The sequence below is a fragment of the Hippocampus comes genome, unplaced genomic scaffold (genome assembly GCF_001891065.2).
Source record: "Hippocampus comes isolate QL1 unplaced genomic scaffold, H_comes_QL1_v1.1 scaffold43, whole genome shotgun sequence".
Lineage (NCBI taxonomy): Eukaryota > Metazoa > Chordata > Actinopteri > Syngnathiformes > Syngnathidae > Hippocampus > Hippocampus comes.
This window is the reverse complement of record NW_017805276.1, coordinates 872,005-889,359: the sequence shown is the minus strand read 5'-3', so window position 1 is coordinate 889,359 and position 17,355 is coordinate 872,005. Positions and strand designations below refer to the sequence as shown.

The 17,355-nt window shown below is 45.4% G+C and overlaps 1 protein-coding gene across 1 annotated transcript; it reads right to left on the bottom strand.

Annotated features, from left to right (window-relative positions):
* Positions 1-1,072: 1,072 nt before the first annotated feature.
* On the bottom strand, positions 1,073-17,054 carry cep170ba (centrosomal protein 170Ba). The gene is made up of 20 exons (XM_019870135.1): positions 16,811-17,054; positions 15,094-15,231; positions 13,868-13,957; positions 13,163-13,241; positions 12,521-12,579; positions 12,156-12,312; positions 10,463-10,591; positions 9,330-9,673; positions 8,412-8,562; positions 7,390-8,321; positions 7,101-7,220; positions 5,947-6,079; positions 4,327-5,847; positions 2,801-3,044; positions 2,568-2,700; positions 2,015-2,149; positions 1,841-1,929; positions 1,352-1,445; positions 1,219-1,270; positions 1,073-1,140 (listed from the first exon to the last, which is right to left on the bottom strand). Exons 2-20 carry the CDS (start codon positions 15,196-15,198, stop codon positions 1,073-1,075), a joined length of 4,635 nt encoding a protein of 1,544 aa, XP_019725694.1. The 5' UTR covers positions 15,199-15,231; positions 16,811-17,054.
* Positions 17,055-17,355: the final 301 nt, after the last annotated feature.

The following is a 17,355-nucleotide window of genomic DNA, read 5'->3' as shown; positions in this document are numbered from 1 at the left end:
GCGAAAAGCCGGGCCAAAGGGATAATGTTGCGTCACTTAGTGCAAAAGCCCCAAAAACATTCAGAGGTAATTGGTAGTGATCAAGATCACAAACTATGATCGAGGACTTACAAGTGTACTTTGACAATAACAACATGCGCAGAATCGACCAAGTGGATCTTGTGATACATCGCGGAGGTTTGATGTCATCAAAGAAAGCCGAACGGCATCTTGTCTAACCGCTCGCTGCTGCTCGGAAACAACAGCACATTTAATCCAGCACATTTGAGGTTTGACAGCCACGTGTCATATTTGGTGACCTTCCTTTTTTTCAGTTGGAAGGAATAACTGATCTGATGATTGCATCGTCCACTTAGCTCCCTGACACCATGATATCTGGGAGACAATACATAAATGTCCTACAAAATATAAATAGTTGACATTCTTGCATCAATCTGCTCAAAATACATGGACATGAAAGAACATTTGTTAAGGGGTGGGAAAAAAAAAACCCGCGGCGAGAGCTCGCTGCTCATGCTTAAAACTAATCTTATTTTCAACAATGAACACAAAAACAAATTTTAGTCAGGTTCCCTGAGATGATTCCTCCCAGGGTTTTTTTTTGTTTTTTTTTAATGCCATCAATTCATTTAGATTCATCTTAAAAATCTGTCACTTGAAATCGTCAAATTACTGGCAAATAACACACACAATCAAGTAGTGTTGAGGGCATTTGATGAGGAAACCATTTCAGGAAGTCTTCTACTTCGACTGTTATTATGTTCAACATCTGTGTGGTGTTTCAATAATGTCGTACTCAAAGTTCAGTAGTCTGTGTTTCACTTCCACTTTCCACCCCGTTCAATCTCGCTTCCCGCCTTCCGAGTTGACACCTGCGTTCGTGACGTTCGTGAGCCGAGGGGCTCCTGGCGTCAAACCAAGCGTCCCTCTCGGAGATCTTCTCCGCCTTCCGAGTTGACACCTGCGTTCGTGACGTTCAGGCCGAGGGGCCCCCCGACGTCAAACCAAGCGTCCCTCTCGGAGATCTTCCGAAACCATTTCAGGAAGTCTTCTACTTCGACTGTTACTATGTTCAACATCTGTGTGGCGTTTCAATATTGTCGTACGGCTGCCAACTGGGCCCCATGACTGTATTGATGACTGCAAAGAAACATGCAAATTCATCTGGTGAATTACCATCGCAGGTATTCCGATTTGCATATGCTGCGGCTGACTTACTCTCAACTTGTCTTTGGACTCTCCTTAGTTCTTTCAAAATAGATGTAATATCCTGAAACACACATGCGCGCAATTCAGCCTTAGTTTGAAAACAATAATTAAAAAAAAAAATTAAAAAAAAGTTAACTCATACCTTGTTGGATGCTTTGACAACAAGTCCATCACTGTCCGTATTAACTTCAGCCTCTATTTGTTCCCAAAGATCCATCCTGTCATAAAAGAGCGCCCTGAACACGGTAAAGCAACAAGATTATTGGACAATCCGTACTCTGTCTACATCGAAAACGAACATCTTCGTTCAGAAAGAACCCCTGGGACAAATCACAAAACCAGAACCGAATGACTCTTTGGGTGAGAGTTGGGGCACACACTGGACTTGTTATAAGCCAACTACAAAGCACCTATGCACAATTTGAATCTTCATGCACATTATTTTACTTTTTTTTTTAATTGCATGCAATATAGCACCACCATGACACTATCTTTATCAATAAAGTATTTAAGTTTGTGTGGTGATTGACCAAGATCATATTCTGACGGTCAACACAATGCTGATCAATTCAGTTCTTCAACCAACGTTTGGAAATTGCGCGCGTGGGCTGTGGTCTCGTGGGATTCTTACTTGATCTTCTCAGAAAGCTGCTCCGTGTTCTCTCTGATGGCCATGATGACCTGCAACACCGGGTTCAGCATGGGATCCTCCACTGTGACCTGCGCAAACAAGAAAGATACTCGATGACGATTTCAGATGGCTCACATCATGACGTTTTCGTGAGGCCTTTGGGTTGTCTCAGACCTCCTCTCTGCTGTGAGGTTGCAGAGTGGAGTTCAGATCCGGGTCACTTGAGTGAAGGTAAGGTTCTGCTGTTGAAGAAGAACTTGGCGGGACTCTCTGATAGTTCAACCCCATCTCTGGTATACGCTGAACAAGCTGAAAAATTAGTGTGGGTGAGACTGATCCAGTTATGGTGTTCACAGGGGCGGAGCTACACGGTGGCCAGGGGTGGTTATGGCCACCCCTTGTCACTTCTCTGGGCACCTCATGGAAAATCTTGATACCTGTGATATTTCTGCCATTTTCACATGAATGGCGTTTTCTTTAGACCCCTTGATACTCTGCTAAAAGTTGTTTATATTTACTGCATGTACAAAAATATATGCTCTTGATCTGAATGCAAACTCGAAAAGAATCTGTATTAAATGAAGAACAGTCAGTTCTTGCAGTCAATATCAATCAAAATAATGACTTTCACACCACAGCAAGCAACTGACATGGCTGTGAAGTCATTCTTTATCATACCATCCGCAGTCACGGTTCTCAGGCGACCAGCCTGAGGAAGTTTGTTTACCTTTTCGTGAGCCGTCACTGCAGAAACGGGTACGCTTCTCTCCGCCGTCAAATTCGGCGGGCCACCTTCTCCTGTAACGTCGTGAATCTCTCGGGCCAAGATGGCAAGATCTTTGGCAAGGTCTTGACTCAAGCTATCGAAGAGAGAGCGGAAACTTGACAATGTTCATCTGTACTGAATTTGACGACGTGAATGCTGCAAATTTCGCCATGAAACAAAATGATATTCCCTACCGTGCAATCTCGGCACTGTGGGTGGACCAGTTGCTCAAGCTCTCCCCATCCTGGTTCTCCTCAGAATCCTTGTTGCAGGGGTTGGGACGCAGCGGGAGCATCGGGCGGGACCGAGCAATGCGGTGCGGACTGTGGGAGGCTGAGGAAGGTTGGGAGCGTTTGTGTTTAGGAGTGTTTTGATTGGAGTCGTACTCCTCATCTGACGTGGAGGTATAGCCACAACCTTTCTGTCGTCTCCGGGAGCCTTTGGCAGCATGAATTGGTTTGCATTATGGAGAATTAGTAGGAACGAAGGGAGGAAGAGGAGTGAGAGAGAGAGAGAGAGAGAGAGAGAGAGAGAGAGAGAGAGAGAGAGAGAGAGAGAGAGAGAGAGAGAGAGAGACAAATAGATACCATCATAGCACACCAGCATGAAAATTTTGACACATGGGGGTCTATGAACAGGGGTGGAGCGAAGTGGTTGCCGACAGGTGGCAAAGGCCATCTTTCATAGCAATTAAATGTTAAACTCATTCACTCCCAAAGACGTTTTTTAACGTCTTTTCAGACTTGGTCCAGAATTGGCTGGTACTGAATGAGTTAATAGTTGTCGTAAGCATTAATCAAGGATCTTACATTCACACCTTAGCAAACAACCAACACGGCTGAGAAGTAATTGTTCATCACACCATCTGTAGTCGGGGTCATAAATAGAATCATACTGCCCAAGACAAAGGCAAGAAAAAGGCCTTAGCGAGTAAATTAAGCTCGGCTTTGTACTTAGATTTGTTCCTGCGTGTACTATGAGTGTGTTGGTCAAGGTTGTCGACGTATGGCAAAATTTCCTCAAAATGACAAACAATGACTTCTCAACCCTGTACGCAGTGTAGCCACGGCAGACCTCTCCAAACTGTGAGTTGTGACATTTCAAGTACGCGGCATCTTATGGCCCCGTCTTCCACTGGAAAAATGTCTGCGTCCACCTTTGTACACTCATGAGGAAAAAACGTGCTGTGGAAGTGCTCATTTCTTATGAATGTCCAATAGCAGCAAATAAGAGAAATGAGCAAATGTTTGACTTCCACAGCACAGCAGCTGAATGCAGACAAGAATAATACCGCTCACAATAGCCCATCAGTACGTAAATAGTGCGAGTGGTGGGTACTGTGCAGATGACTGTACAGGAGACCTTATTGTTAGTAAAAGTATTCCCACCTAAAGCTTCGGTTAAAAAAAGGCCGCCCGAGTAGAGACATCATGAATGAGACATAAGTTGAAACCCTTAAAAGAACCAAACCAATTCATCACTGGGTCAGACCTTGAAGTCCCGTGCCTGTCAAGTTCTGGTCTCTCAAACGATAGTGACATATGTTACCAGAACAGCAGTTCCTCTGTACTTGAGGGTTAAAAAGCATTCAATCATGCGAACACTTCAGGAGTCTTACTTTGCTTAGGTCTTCATTTTCAGAGGATTTGTTTTTTTTTTTAGGTATCACAGGAATCTCAATATAATAGTCAAACATAGTCTATAATTCAGTGTTACTCACTTGCTGTGCTGCTGGCATATTTGGCACTGCTGGAGCGTCCGCGAGTGATGGGTGTTTTTGCGAGGGAGGTTTTCAGTGGCTTTTCGCCAGGTTTTGGTCCGAGAGAAGATGCCTTGTAACCTGAGATGCTGCCAGATTCTGTATTACGGCTTGGGAACGCTGCGCTCTTTCCCGCCCACTGCGGGGCGGAGGAGTTCTCCGTGTCACTGGGTGTGTGGAAGGAGCTTGTCCGCCGGCGAGGCATGGCCAGCATATCCCACCTGGAGAGTTTTTTGGTTTCCTTAGTGGGGACATTAGCCGCCTCCTTGGAGAGTCGGTCCGTCTCTGTGGTCTCGTTGTCAGAGGCTTCACCGAGGCGTGCTCGCCGGAGCATAGATGCCCGGGTGGGTCTCGGTGCTGAAAAGCTACTGACGCGGCTAAAATTTTGCGTCGCCCTTGAACTCTTAACGTTGGAGCTCTGAAGGTCATCACTCAAGTCCACTGAGCCAGATTTGCCAATACTACGCCTTAGTCCGGTTGGTCTCCTGAGGGGCTCGCTCTTTTCTAGTCGATGGGTTGAGTAGTGACTAGATAAACTAGGTGACGAGGTCTCCCTTTGGAGACCACTCAGCGGAGGTTTTTTAGTCAGCGGGTTGCACCTGAGTCGACTGCTCTGCTGGCTGAGCGTACTCGAGGAGTCCAAATCAGATTCCCCAGAGAGGGAGTCTGGAATGGGAGATGGGGTCGTTTCGGACTGGCCCGCTTGGATCTTGGCCTCCAGAACAGCCAGGACATCCTCAGTCTCCTTGAGGTAAGAACGGGTGTCCTGGCTGCAGGTTCGCTGGAATGAGTCGGGCTCAGGGTCTCCGAGAGAAGAGATGTTGGGCAGTCTGGCGCTGCTCGGCTCCTCCTTGGTGAAGCTCTCTTGTCTGACAAAGGAGGACGCCGAGGTGTCCTTGGACTCAGAGCTCGGTGTGTCTTGGACCAGAATCGAAGCAGACATGGTGGGCCTGGCTTTGCCTGACTCCTGGCTCCCTCTACGCTTGGTCAAAGTAGCTGTTGAAAAGGTTTTGGGTGACCGTTTTTTCTCCGTTTTTTCAATAGTGTTGTCGGGGAGTTGTGAGGCTCCGTATTCTGTTTCGGGGGTGTCGTCCTCTAACTCTTTGTGGAACGTTTTTGATTTGTCAGACTGTCTGACCTCATCTTCATTTGTTGTCTTTTCTGTGTTTGACGGCGGCCTCCTCCGCTGTTCTACGACGGAACCATCGTCAGACTTGCTGGCATCACTCAGACTATCGGGCTCCACGTCATCCTGCACTGACAATCTCTGAACGCCATCGTGAGAGCTGGCGGCCACCGAGCTGCTTTCCTCCACATTAAACGTTGAATGGGGATCATGTTGGATTTGAATGCTGGGAACTGGAACATCACTCTTCTCCCCCAGGATACGTCGGGCTCTCGGGCCTTCGGAGCCGAAGTCGTTATTTTGGACGAGTTTGCACGTGATTGTGGTCCTTGCTACAGTCAAACAGTTGTTAACGTCTATTAAACACACATTGGGGAACAGAAAATATCATTCATATTCATCAGGCTAGCTCAGTATCATCTGAAATAGACTTCTGTTTTAATCAGGTAGCTTACCGCCTCCCGACAGCTCCATCCGGGACGACCTATCAAAGTGGCCAGACGAAGGGCCAGTCTCCACGTCGACCAAGCTCGCCCAGCAAGACATCCATTTTGGAGCCCCCTGTATCAATGCACCTGCCGTCTCAACCTGTGTAAGGTAAAACGAGTCATTGCGTGTGTCCGATCACTTACTCGGATAAAGAACAGCGGATTTTTTTTTTTTCTTTTTCTAATCAGCGAACAAACTTTTAAGATGAGGAACAAAATCAGAACAACATACATGAAAAAGTCACAATAGGTACGATTGCAAAATTTAATGACATCCGGTACAAGATTTCAATTCAGAATCAAAAATGTTTAGGTTTTTTTTGTTTTTTTTTTAATGCTCAGTTTAGATTGACATCGTCAGAGAAGTGTTTTTTTTTTGTGTTTTTATTATTGCGGTTGAAACATATCGTTGTGTAAATACTGTAACTATTAAGGTTACTTTACATAACTGCAGGAAAAGCCTATAATAATCAAATTACGGTAAGTCAAGTAAAATGTATTTGAATAGACTTCACTGACAGAAAAGTCTCAAAGGGCTTCGTGTACCCACAGTTAGATATTAACACCATCAGGGATTTTATCGCCCAAGGAAAATCGAACAAAATGCCATCTGGAGTACAATAAAAAAACTTTGAGAAGGGGTCGCAGACAGGCATGGCTGGAAAAAAAAAACTGTCTGATACTGTAAATACCACACCAGGAGGCAACTAACTCCAGGAATAAACACTGTTAAATTAGTACCCTTTCAACAGTCAATCCAAACTGAGAATGAGAAGATTATCAGAATGTTCATGATCCAGCTCTTCTTTTAGGCAGCAGATGGTGCGGGTGACCCTTGTGCATTGTCTGGTGCATTGGTTTCTGATTCGTTTTTACACCTTGTTGGATTAAATCAAACCGTGAATGCCCTAAAGAATGTGAGAAGAGAGAATTGTAGGGAATCAAAAAAGACAGATTCGCCAAAAGGTTGAGGCCCAATTTACTGACCTGATTTTAAGAGTTGGTGTTATGATAAATAATGAAATATTATTGCTCGATTTAAAAAATAAATAAATCATTCAAATCCGAGCAGGAAGGTTTACCTTCAGGCCACTTGCTCCTTGCTGTGGAGCAGGCCTCACCTTCTCACTGTTACTCTGCCTATGCAGCTCCCTGCCCTCAATAATAAGAGGCCTAAATGTTGCTGATGTATCTGCTTCACTGTGATTGGTTCCGTCTGGATTCTCAACAACACCAAACACCTGGAACAAAGCATTAAAAGTGGGTCATCGGGCCCGGCCAATATCCATGGCTCCATTTCCTGGACGAGACCTCATCCCAAGAGACACGAGACTGTTCAATTTGCAGAGCAAACGCGGTTTGATGGGTATTACTTTGCAAAGGAAATCCACAGCAGTCAAGAAAACTCGCCTTGTCAATCTTGTTGCGGGCCTCTTCGAGCTCCTTATCCGGGTCATCCGCTTCAATGGTGTAGGTTCCCGCGTCACTCAACGTGTCCTCTTCTACATTTCTAGGGCCGCCGTGGGTCACCTTGGCCTCTCCGCTCTGACACACGAGAGGCATCTTCGGCACCTTGAGGGGAACTGGTTGGTGGATCGGAGAGGATGTCTTGGGTAGAAGGGAAGGATCGACCCCATCAGGGCTGGTGAGAGTCTGGTCAGGCTGTGAGACTTCTGATGTTTCAGTTTCAGGTTTTGTCGGTGGACTAAATGTTTTTATCTCCTCGCTGGAAGAAGACGTCTGCTTCGTCTGTTTGAGCCATTCCGCTTTAAATTCCTTTGCCAATTTGGATCGTCGGCCCACACTGCTAAAAGCCCTTCCGGAAATGGCGGATGATGACCGTGATGAAAAACCAGTGCTAAGTCGTTCTTCTGTTTTTTCCCGTCGTAGGGAGCCAGGTCTCTGAGAACCAGTGGAAGCGGGGCCTTTGAGGGGAATCGTGTACCGTTGGGATGGGGGAGTGCTACAGGCTGCAGGCTGGACTTGCTTCTCACCAGCCGGACTTGTGCTTTTTCTGGCCTTTTCAAGCTGGCTCCTGAGATTCGAAGGTTCCGACGGGGTGGTCTGGGAACGTTTCCTTCGGGGGTTATCATCGGAATGATCGTCATAAAATTCGATGACAAATGCTCGGTGAGGATCTGCCTTGCCAGTGCCGGATTGAGACTGTGGAGGAGAGTAGGAGGATGGCTGCTCTGAGTCAGTGAAGCGCTGAGGAGGGGAGGCTCTCTGTGGCCGAGGTGAACTCTGGGGGTAGCCCGTTAGAGTTTGTGACTGGAGCAAAGTCTGCTCATTGATCGTGGGATCTTCCGAACCAATGTCAGCGACATTTTCATAGTGGTTTGCTGATGATGAAAGAACAAAGATCACGTTTGGAGAAACTAGAACCGTTACCTGGATTAATGAAGAACCAACCGACTGACATTTGTACTCACCCTTGGTCGTCATCAGAAGTGACGGATCACTGATGTCGCTGAAGATGTTTTCGCCCTGTGACCTTCTCCTCGTCATGTCCGCGGTGCTTTGAACCAGCCAGTCAGCAACCTTACTTTCAGCTGACATCACCTCGGTGGGTGTGGTCACAGCCTCAGCGGCAGGAGGCTTCCGCTGCTGACGGAAGGAGAACTTAGTGACATGGTCCTTGATCTTCATTTTGCCTGGGGTGCATTCGTCAAATTCGATAGTGAAGGAGGCATGGCTTTGGACCACGGGAGGAGTGGGGGTGGATGGGACATGGTCAGAGGGATCTTGAGTGTCCTTTGTTGGAACCTCCTGAAGTTGCAACTCTGGTTTCTTGGAAAGCCGCTGCTGGAACTCTTTTCTGGGAATCTCGAAGTAGCTGGGCTCCTGGCGGTAGGAGAAGATGGACTTGGCCTGTTTCTCAGACAAAGAACCGCCGAGCGCATATCTGGAAACTTCTTGGACAGATTCTGGGGACAAGAATATGATACACAAAATAAACATCATTCGTTGTGGATTAACATCATCACGCTGTAGTCCATACGTATAGAACTAACAAACCAATGACGCAAACAATCGACGCAGATTCCTGTTAAAAGTAATTCATGAAATGCTGACTAACGCTGTTGTCGTTCTCAGATGAGACGAACCACACGCAGCCATCCAATCATTTTCCATAACACTTGTTCAGGGTCCCAGGAAGCCTGGAGCCTATCCCAGTTTAATTTGTGAATTTGGGCAAAAGGGACTTGGGTAATTGGTGGCCAATCAAACACAGGGCAATTACTGTCGGCTCATTGCACAAACGTTGGCCGGCAGGCATTTTGACGATTGGCTTGTCGATATACATCATCACCAAAACAGAAAAACATCAATACGTCCAGCTTCTCAGCCTCAGCGGCAGGAGGCTTCCGCTGCTGACGGAAGGAGAACTTAGTGACATGGTCCTTGATCTTCATTTTGCCTGGGGTGCATTCGTCAAATTCGATAGTGAAGGAGGCATGGCTTTGGACCACGGGAGGAGTGGGGGTGGATGGGACATGGTCAGAGGGATCTTGAGTGTCCTTTGTTGGAACCTCCTGAAGTTGCAACTCTGGTTTCTTGGAAAGCCGCTGCTGGAACTCTTTTCTGGGAATCTCGAAGTAGCTGGGCTCCTGGCGGTAGGAGAAGATGGACTTGGCCTGTTTCTCAGACAAAGAACCGCCGAGCGCATATCTGGAAACTTCTTGGACAGATTCTGGGGACAAGAATATGATACACAAAATAAACATCATTCGTTGTGGATTAACATCATCACGCTGTAGTCCATACGTATAGAACTAACAAACCAATGACGCAAACAATCGACGCAGATTCCTGTTAAAAGTAATTCATGAAATGCTGACTAACGCTGTTGTCGTTCTCAGATGAGACGAACCACACGCAGCCATCCAATCATTTTCCATAACACTTGTTCAGGGTCCCAGGAAGCCTGGAGCCTATCCCAGTTTAATTTGTGAATTTGGGCAAAAGGGACTTGGGTAATTGGTGGCCAATCAAACACAGGGCAATTACTGTCGGCTCATTGCACAAACGTTGGCCGGCAGGCATTTTGACGATTGGCTTGTCGATATACATCATCACCAAAACAGAAAAACATCAATACGTCCAGCTCACAGCTGCTGAATGCAGCACAACATCGCTCATATAATCTCTCCGACTGCTGCACAACACGAGGCTTACAATCAAGCTTCCTACCCCCTCCAGCGGCTTAGAGGGTCATAAAACCCAGCACGAGGCAAACAGGCAATGCCCGCTGGCTTTCTGTGGTAAGGGCTGGTTCAGATTCCACAACTGGTAGATGTGCCTTGGGCTGCATGTTATTCCATCCTTCACCGACCCAACAAAGGGCATCGGATCGTGATGCCACAGAAAAGCATGTCATTTTTAATTCAGTTCTGATCTCAGATGTGTAGGTAATCTGTATAATCAAACAAATGAAAACTATAAACCCAGTCAGACACATTTGCAAAAGGCATTCTCGGACCTGAAGTCTGAAGGTCGGTGGCTTTTCCGCTTCGGTTGTGGATTTTAGTGGCTGGATCCTCATCTTCTCCCCACCAGGATGGTTGGCCATAAAGAGGAGTTGGCTTGGAGATCGGTTTATCTGTAGAAGCTAAAAGACAAACGCAACGTATTAGCTTTGCTCACAAAGGGAAAAATTTGAATTTTTTTTTGGATGTGTTTTGAATCATGTTACAACAAATGTGTGGCAAGGTGATGGCAAAAAAAAAAAAAATGGGGTCATCCATGTGACCCAAATGCTATGATTCATGCTGTATAAAGATAATCCTTCTGATACAAGAGGGGATGAGGCTAATCCTAATCTTCAAGGGAGGAGAAGAATACAGTATAATGAATAACTGTTTTGTTTCTAAATGAAGGAATCTTGCATCTAAAAGACAGTACGTGCTAGGATAACCAAATTACGTTTTTGTGTCAAAACTCAAAAACGTAGATTTGCTCTATTGTAGGTAAGAACACTCTTCCGGTCTCAACTGGATTGGAAAGTTTTCCACTTTTACTTTTCCAAAGTCATAGTTTCCAATATACAGTCAAGTACCGTGCCAAGTATTGCGGCAAACTAATTGCTGCTTTAATGAGCCACACCCTGTAAATGTGCACGGTCCCGCCCTTCCAGACAGCGGCAGGACTGGACAAACTCCACATCCTGAGCAGCTGGATGGGAAAACACGCAAGAGAGCACAGAAAAGATATTCGGAGCTCTCTTTGAAGTTGAGACAAAGTCATGCCAGATTTGTTCACGTGACTAACACAAAAAAACCAAACAAAAAATATCAAAGGACGAAGTGCCGCAGCTCGTATTTCCTCAAAGTGGGGAGATTTTGAGTCATCGAGCAGTCGCTTGTAAGTGAGAATGATTTTGTGTTCGCCGAGGATGTTCCTAAAAATCCTATTTTAAGCGCAAGTCATATTCGTCGCTCAGCTCGCATCGAGGTTACGATGGAGCAGCAAACAATGTGAACAGCTGGAAGAGCTTTTGTCCAGACAAACACACTTTCTTTCCTAACAATTCTTGAACTATTTGCCTGTTGTTGGAAAATAGGATTGGCTGAGAATTCCTGCAGCTCACAGAAGCTTAGATGCCCTGAGAACAACTCCAAGGGGAGACCTAAGTCCACACATCAGCTATACGTATATATGTGAAGAGCTGGCAGTGAGACCTAAACACCGTTTTAAGAACCTTTATGGGCGTGCATCCAAAAAGCCTCCGGGGAGACCTAAGTCCACACATCAGCTATACGTATACATGTGAAGAGTTGGCAGCGAGACCTTAAACACCGTTTTAAGAACCTTCATGGGCGTGCATCCAAAAGGCCTCCTTTGTCAGCTGACAGGCATGGCTGCCTCAGATAAGAACTTTGTCCTTCACCTTTTCACCCCTCCTGCGACTTCACTTCGAATTAAAGTCGACTCGTGCAGACACTTCAGAAGTCTATTTCTTGACCGACAACAGACTTGGAAACCTCGGCTCACAAAACGTTTCATGCATTTGGACTGATTGTGCAAGAGCAAGCACAAAACACAGCCATTCGAGCCATGCTCACATGCTTTTAAAATCAATTCGCACTCAAAACTGTTCCTGTCACGCAAGCTGAACAGCTGTTTCCAAAGTAGCCGCCTGTGATAACAGAGATTATGTAAGGGCTCATTAATACCTGTAAGCGAAAGCGCTTTACGTTCGCCCTTCTGAGGTAGCTTGGCATTGGAAACAGCCTCTTTGCTCTTCTCCGGGCTGTGAGCCTGCTGCTTGTCCTTCACGCGGGCCTCGAGGGCTTTGAGACCGAGCTGCAACTGGCTGGTGTACTTCTCATGCTGCGCAGCGTGAGAAAGGGAAACAGGATGTGAGGCACAAGATACAACTGCTACGAAAATGTTCTGCTCGAGATACAAGTCCCTCCCCCCCGTACACAAACACGACGACGATCTACTCGGGGTCGTTCATTTTCGAAGCAAAGCCGTGGCTGCATTGATGATTCACTTATGAAATACCAAAGGAACACATTCTGCCGAACCTACTGACCTTAAGAGCCTCCTCTGGCACCTTATGTTGACTCTTCTCCAGGATGTATACGTGAGCATGTGAGCGCCGGTTAAAGAACAACAACATGCACCCGATCAAACATTTGTTCATTAATTTTTTTTTTTTTTTAAAAAAAATAAAACAGACTTTGTGGCATTTGTTCTTTTTCACAAGTGTAGAACGCAGTTGGGACAGAAAAAAAAAAAGACATATTTGAAAAGAGGGTGTGACGCCAAACGTTGCGCGCGGTGTATTCAGTTGTGGTGACAAACATTTCGAAATGTCACCGTCTTCCCAAGATCTTTCCGACGTGTTATCAAAACTAAATTCCACCTCCCGCAAGATTTCAGTTGAAAGGGTGGGGTCAAAGGGCACAGGAGATTTTCAGTTCACACTTGACAATAATCTGAAACGGCTGACTGGAAAAACCACAAGGGATTAATTAACATGCCGACGAAGCTAACGGCCAACAAAGGGAAAATGTCGAATAGCGGTGACGCAAGCAGTTAGCCTGCTAGTGCCTCATTCCAGCCTAGGCAGAAGGCTTAGGCCGGGGTGTAGTTTGCCATGAGATACGTTGAGTCTAAATTCATCCATTGACATCATTGACATCAGTTTGAAGGCATTTTTCGAAAAGGATATCATAACCAAAGCGAATGACATCGGAAAGCTTGAGGGTGATGTACGTCTGGTCCGGAATTCTAAGGTCATTCACGAACGTCTGGAAGAAAAACCACAGATGTCGACCTCTTTGATCAACGCACATATGATGTGCTCACAGATAGCAGAAGGTGCTTTGCAATTGGCTCTTTTCCCATTCAACGCTAATCCAGTGGTAGACTGAAACTCTGATGAGATTATGTTCTTATGCAAGGACAGTGTCAACTATAAAAGCGAAACCACATTCAAGTGTCGTGTAATCGCACCGAAACTGGAATTATGTCATCGTCTGCAAAAACTACTCATTGATGATCAAATATTACACGACAACAGTAATCGGGGGGAGAATGAAAGAGCATCTTTGCTCTGTCCTGTCAGTGAAGATAATCGAAGTCAAGTTGAATTACTGTTACGGGTCCTCACACTGCTGCGCTCTGATTAGTTTGTCACGGCCCAAAGACACTCTCTTGGAGAACAATCAGCTACCCACACTGACCACTCAACTCGGAGTCCATTGTGGATAATGAGGCAGCAGAGAGGATCAACAGAGGAGATCAGGGGCAACGTTTAGAAAAGAAACGCACTTGATTACAGTTGCTGTCCCAAAAGCATTTTTGTGATTAAGGACTGGCACCAAACCGGGGCTGGTTCTATCGCTCTGGTCGGAGGCAGCCGAGACTCACTCACCCCGTTCAAGCTACCCAGATCCTTCACCATGTGCTCATCTGCGTTTGGGTCGTAGTTGATCACAGCGTGCTGTTTGTCCACACTTCGAGACTGCAAAAGACAGACAAAGACATTTCCGTTATGGGCAATGATCAATTAAGATGAGGTGGGATAGGGTTGAACACGCCTGACATACAGGTAGAAGATCCATTGGAGGATTTAGTCACTGGCGTTCAGATCACTAACGTAAATGTGGTTTGGTCTCAATGTGTCTTCATTCGTTGCTGAATATGCAAACCGTGCGAGAAATCGGAACCGATGTGCTTTCATTTCTCCGCTCTGGGACCTCTGTATGACAAAAATCCCGACCAGGCAAAATCGTTCGCACCCTTCAATGAGCTTTTTATCCGCATAGTAAAGGACAATTTGACGTGCATTGTCTGTTATTCTAACTGCGCTTACAACGTTATGGCTCGCTTGCATGAGGCGGTGGTCTGAATAAAATAGCTCGCCGGCTTGATTACGTTAACCGTGCAGCAACAATGACACATTCCTCACTTTAAGGCCTCTGAAGACAAATTTCTTCAGAGAGAATGTGTCGACTGCAGCACTAGGAAACAGCAACTAGGCCACTGAAGTCTAAACCAAAGACAAAGGAGGGAAGATATGTGTTCTAATTGCTAGTCTGACTCCAGGACTTGGATAGTTACCAAACTACAGCTGTCTTCGGGCATTCCAAATATGCGAGTCGGAAGGCACAGCGTTATTTGATACTGCTTTCATGCCAAACAGGATTTTGTCGGTGTCACAGAATATGGAGAGCTATGGAAAATATTCAAAGAAGTGTTAAATAGTTTGGGTGGTTTTGTGCTGAGTAAAGCAGCACTTAAAAAAATAAAAGAAACAACTGCATCACTTTTTAATGGGGAAACTTTTTTTTTGTGGACAGTCAGATTGGTCGAACGTTTCAGACCTTAGTGCACAGTTGGCTACGGCCAGTTTGGTCTCGTCGCAATCGCAATGCATGCTGGGAGCCTGTGCCTGGTCTGCTTGACACATTAATGCAAGCGGCTGCCCTGTCACACATCAAGAAGGGCCGTTCTAATAATCTTTGAAGACATTAATGGAGGGAGGCGGTCAGGGTTAAAGTAACACCGCGCTGCTGTTTGCTGTGTCAACTTCGGCCTTCTATGCGGCGGCATCACCTAGGTGAGCCCTCGCTCCGAAAACACACAAAAGTCACACACCTGCAGCATGAGCTCGCAGTCATCCCGACCAACAAAGATCATCTCCCGTGGCAACCGGTGGCGCGTGCCTGAGCTGCTGACGAGAAACCACGACGTCACGCTCATCCTGGTGCTGCGAGTCAGGATCTTTTTGGCATCCTGGAACATCAGTGGATCCCAAGAAAGACAGAAATCAACTGCCAACTTACATTTTCTTTGGTTAAATAAAATAAGACACAACAAACGTGGAAGAAGCGGTAAAGAAAGGACACAAATTTAGCCTTTATGGGAGAGTGGCAAGAAGAAAGCCAGCCCCCCGACCCGCCCCAAAAAAAGTGCTGTGAGAAGTTTGCCATAAGACACAACAAACGTGGAAGAAAGTGCTCTGGTCAGATGAAACCAAAAATGAACTTTTTGGGCAAAATACAATATCTTATTGTATGTTTGTTTATTGTAAAGTCACATTGCACAACACCATGAACACACCATCTGCTCTGTCAAACATAACAGGAGCACCATGACTTTTCGCTTGAAGGGACAGGGAAGATGGTTAAATATGATGGGACGATGGATGGATGGAGCCAATTACCGGGCCATTTTGGAAGAAAACCTGTTGGAGTCTGCCAAGACTTGTGACTGGGATGGAAGTTTACCTTTCAAGAAGATAATTACCCTAAACATAAAGCAACTTCCAAAATGGAATGGTTCAAAATTAAACATATCCAAGCGTTAGAATGGCCAAGTGAAAGTCCAGATCTGAATCTATTTGAGAATCTGTGGAAAGATCTGAAAACTGCTGTTCTCAAATGCTCTTCATCTCATCTACCTGAGCTGAGGCTGTTTTTTTTCCCAGTCTGTGGAAGTGCAAAACTGATAGAGACATATCCCAAAAGATTTGCAGTTGAAATTGCAGCAAAAGGTGCGTCTACCTTTTGTTCAGCCTCAAGGAGGCTAAATTATTTTGCTGCCCCACTTTTCTTTTCTTTTCCTAAAAAAAGGTTAAAAAGAATCACATGAATTTTGTTCCACTTCATGATTGGGTCCCACTGGGTCTTGATTCTTCAAACACAAAAAAAATAAATAAAATAGGTCGAAAGTTCAAGGAAGCCAATGACTTTCTCAAGTTACAGTATTTCTTACAAATAAAAAAAAAAATAACCTGTTTATTCACTTTTTTGTGTGGTTTTGTGCCTTAAGATTTTCTCGAAGGTTAAATATGTGCCTTGGCTCATTAAAAGTTGGGAAACATTGGCTCATCTCTGCTAGGTCAGACCTGTTTATCCAAACAATTCCAGACTGGCAGTTACTGCTAAAGCCCATATGCACTACGTAACGTATTTGAGTTTAGCAGTCGACTGTACTGGCAAAGAATAGTGCAAGGGGCTTGACAGGTGTGCCTGATGTGTGTAGACGAATACACCACAAACGCAGATTATGAAATGAAGTCGCATTCAAATGAATTCTCCGATCTCTGTTTTGGTATGTTTCAAACCTGTCGCAAGAATGTAGGGCATTGGTTGAACTTCAGCTAAAAAGGAAACTTCCAATGCTCCCGGATTGTTGCTTCCTGTAAGTGTTCCCTCGCAGTTGTAACTCGTGGCAGATTTCGACTGTATATTTTACACCTAAGCGTTAAGCTCAATGTTATTTGAAGTGAAGTCGGGCTTGATGGACTTGTTTTGGTTGCGGCCGAAACCAGTCTTTTGCCCACGACATTCCCCGAGAGCACTTCACGTACCTGTAAAGCCTTCTCCGTCTTACTCCTGAGCGAAGCCAGCGTTGCGCGTCTTCGTACAATTGAAGATCGACAACTAACATGTACACTGTAGGCGCCAGGTGACGGTAGCCAGGTAGATTTTGCTCACACCCTCTTTTTTTTTTTTTCCTTAGGGGAATGACAACCAGGCGAAACTCTCCGACGCCTCTCCACCTCCCGACATCATGACGTCACTTGACAAGTACCGTCAAACCCATCTCCAACTGAAGAGGTCTCACTCTTGTGTAAAATTTCCAATTTGAAACGAACTGGGTCGGGAAAGAAAAAAAGGCAACATTTTTTTGTCTTTGACGTGAACGTGGAATATATACGTTGACATTGTTTTATCACGTAGACAAGAGAATAGAGAATCAACGTTTACAAAAATAAAACACAAAACGTAAACATAGATACAATTTCATTCATTATCCGAACCGCTTCTCTGTTAAAATAAATGAGTAAGTAATTGTGAAGTAGTTACTGAATTTAATTTAATTCAGCTTTTGATGTGTAATTGAAAAAAAACC

Excerpts from the sequence above, each read along its gene's own strand:
- cep170ba (XM_019870135.1), bottom strand. The coding sequence starts at position 15,198 with ATGAGCGTGACGTCGTGGTTTCTCGTCAGCAGCTCAGGCACGCGCCAC. Across the intron at positions 12,313-12,520 it reads TGCCAGAGGAGGCTCTTAAG|CATGAGAAGTACACCAGCCA; the intron begins GTCAGTAGGTTC and ends CACGCTGCGCAG. Across the intron at positions 8,563-9,329 it reads GGAAGCCTCCTGCCGCTGAG|GCTGTGACCACACCCACCGA; the intron begins GCTGAGAAGCTG and ends CCTGCCGCTGAG.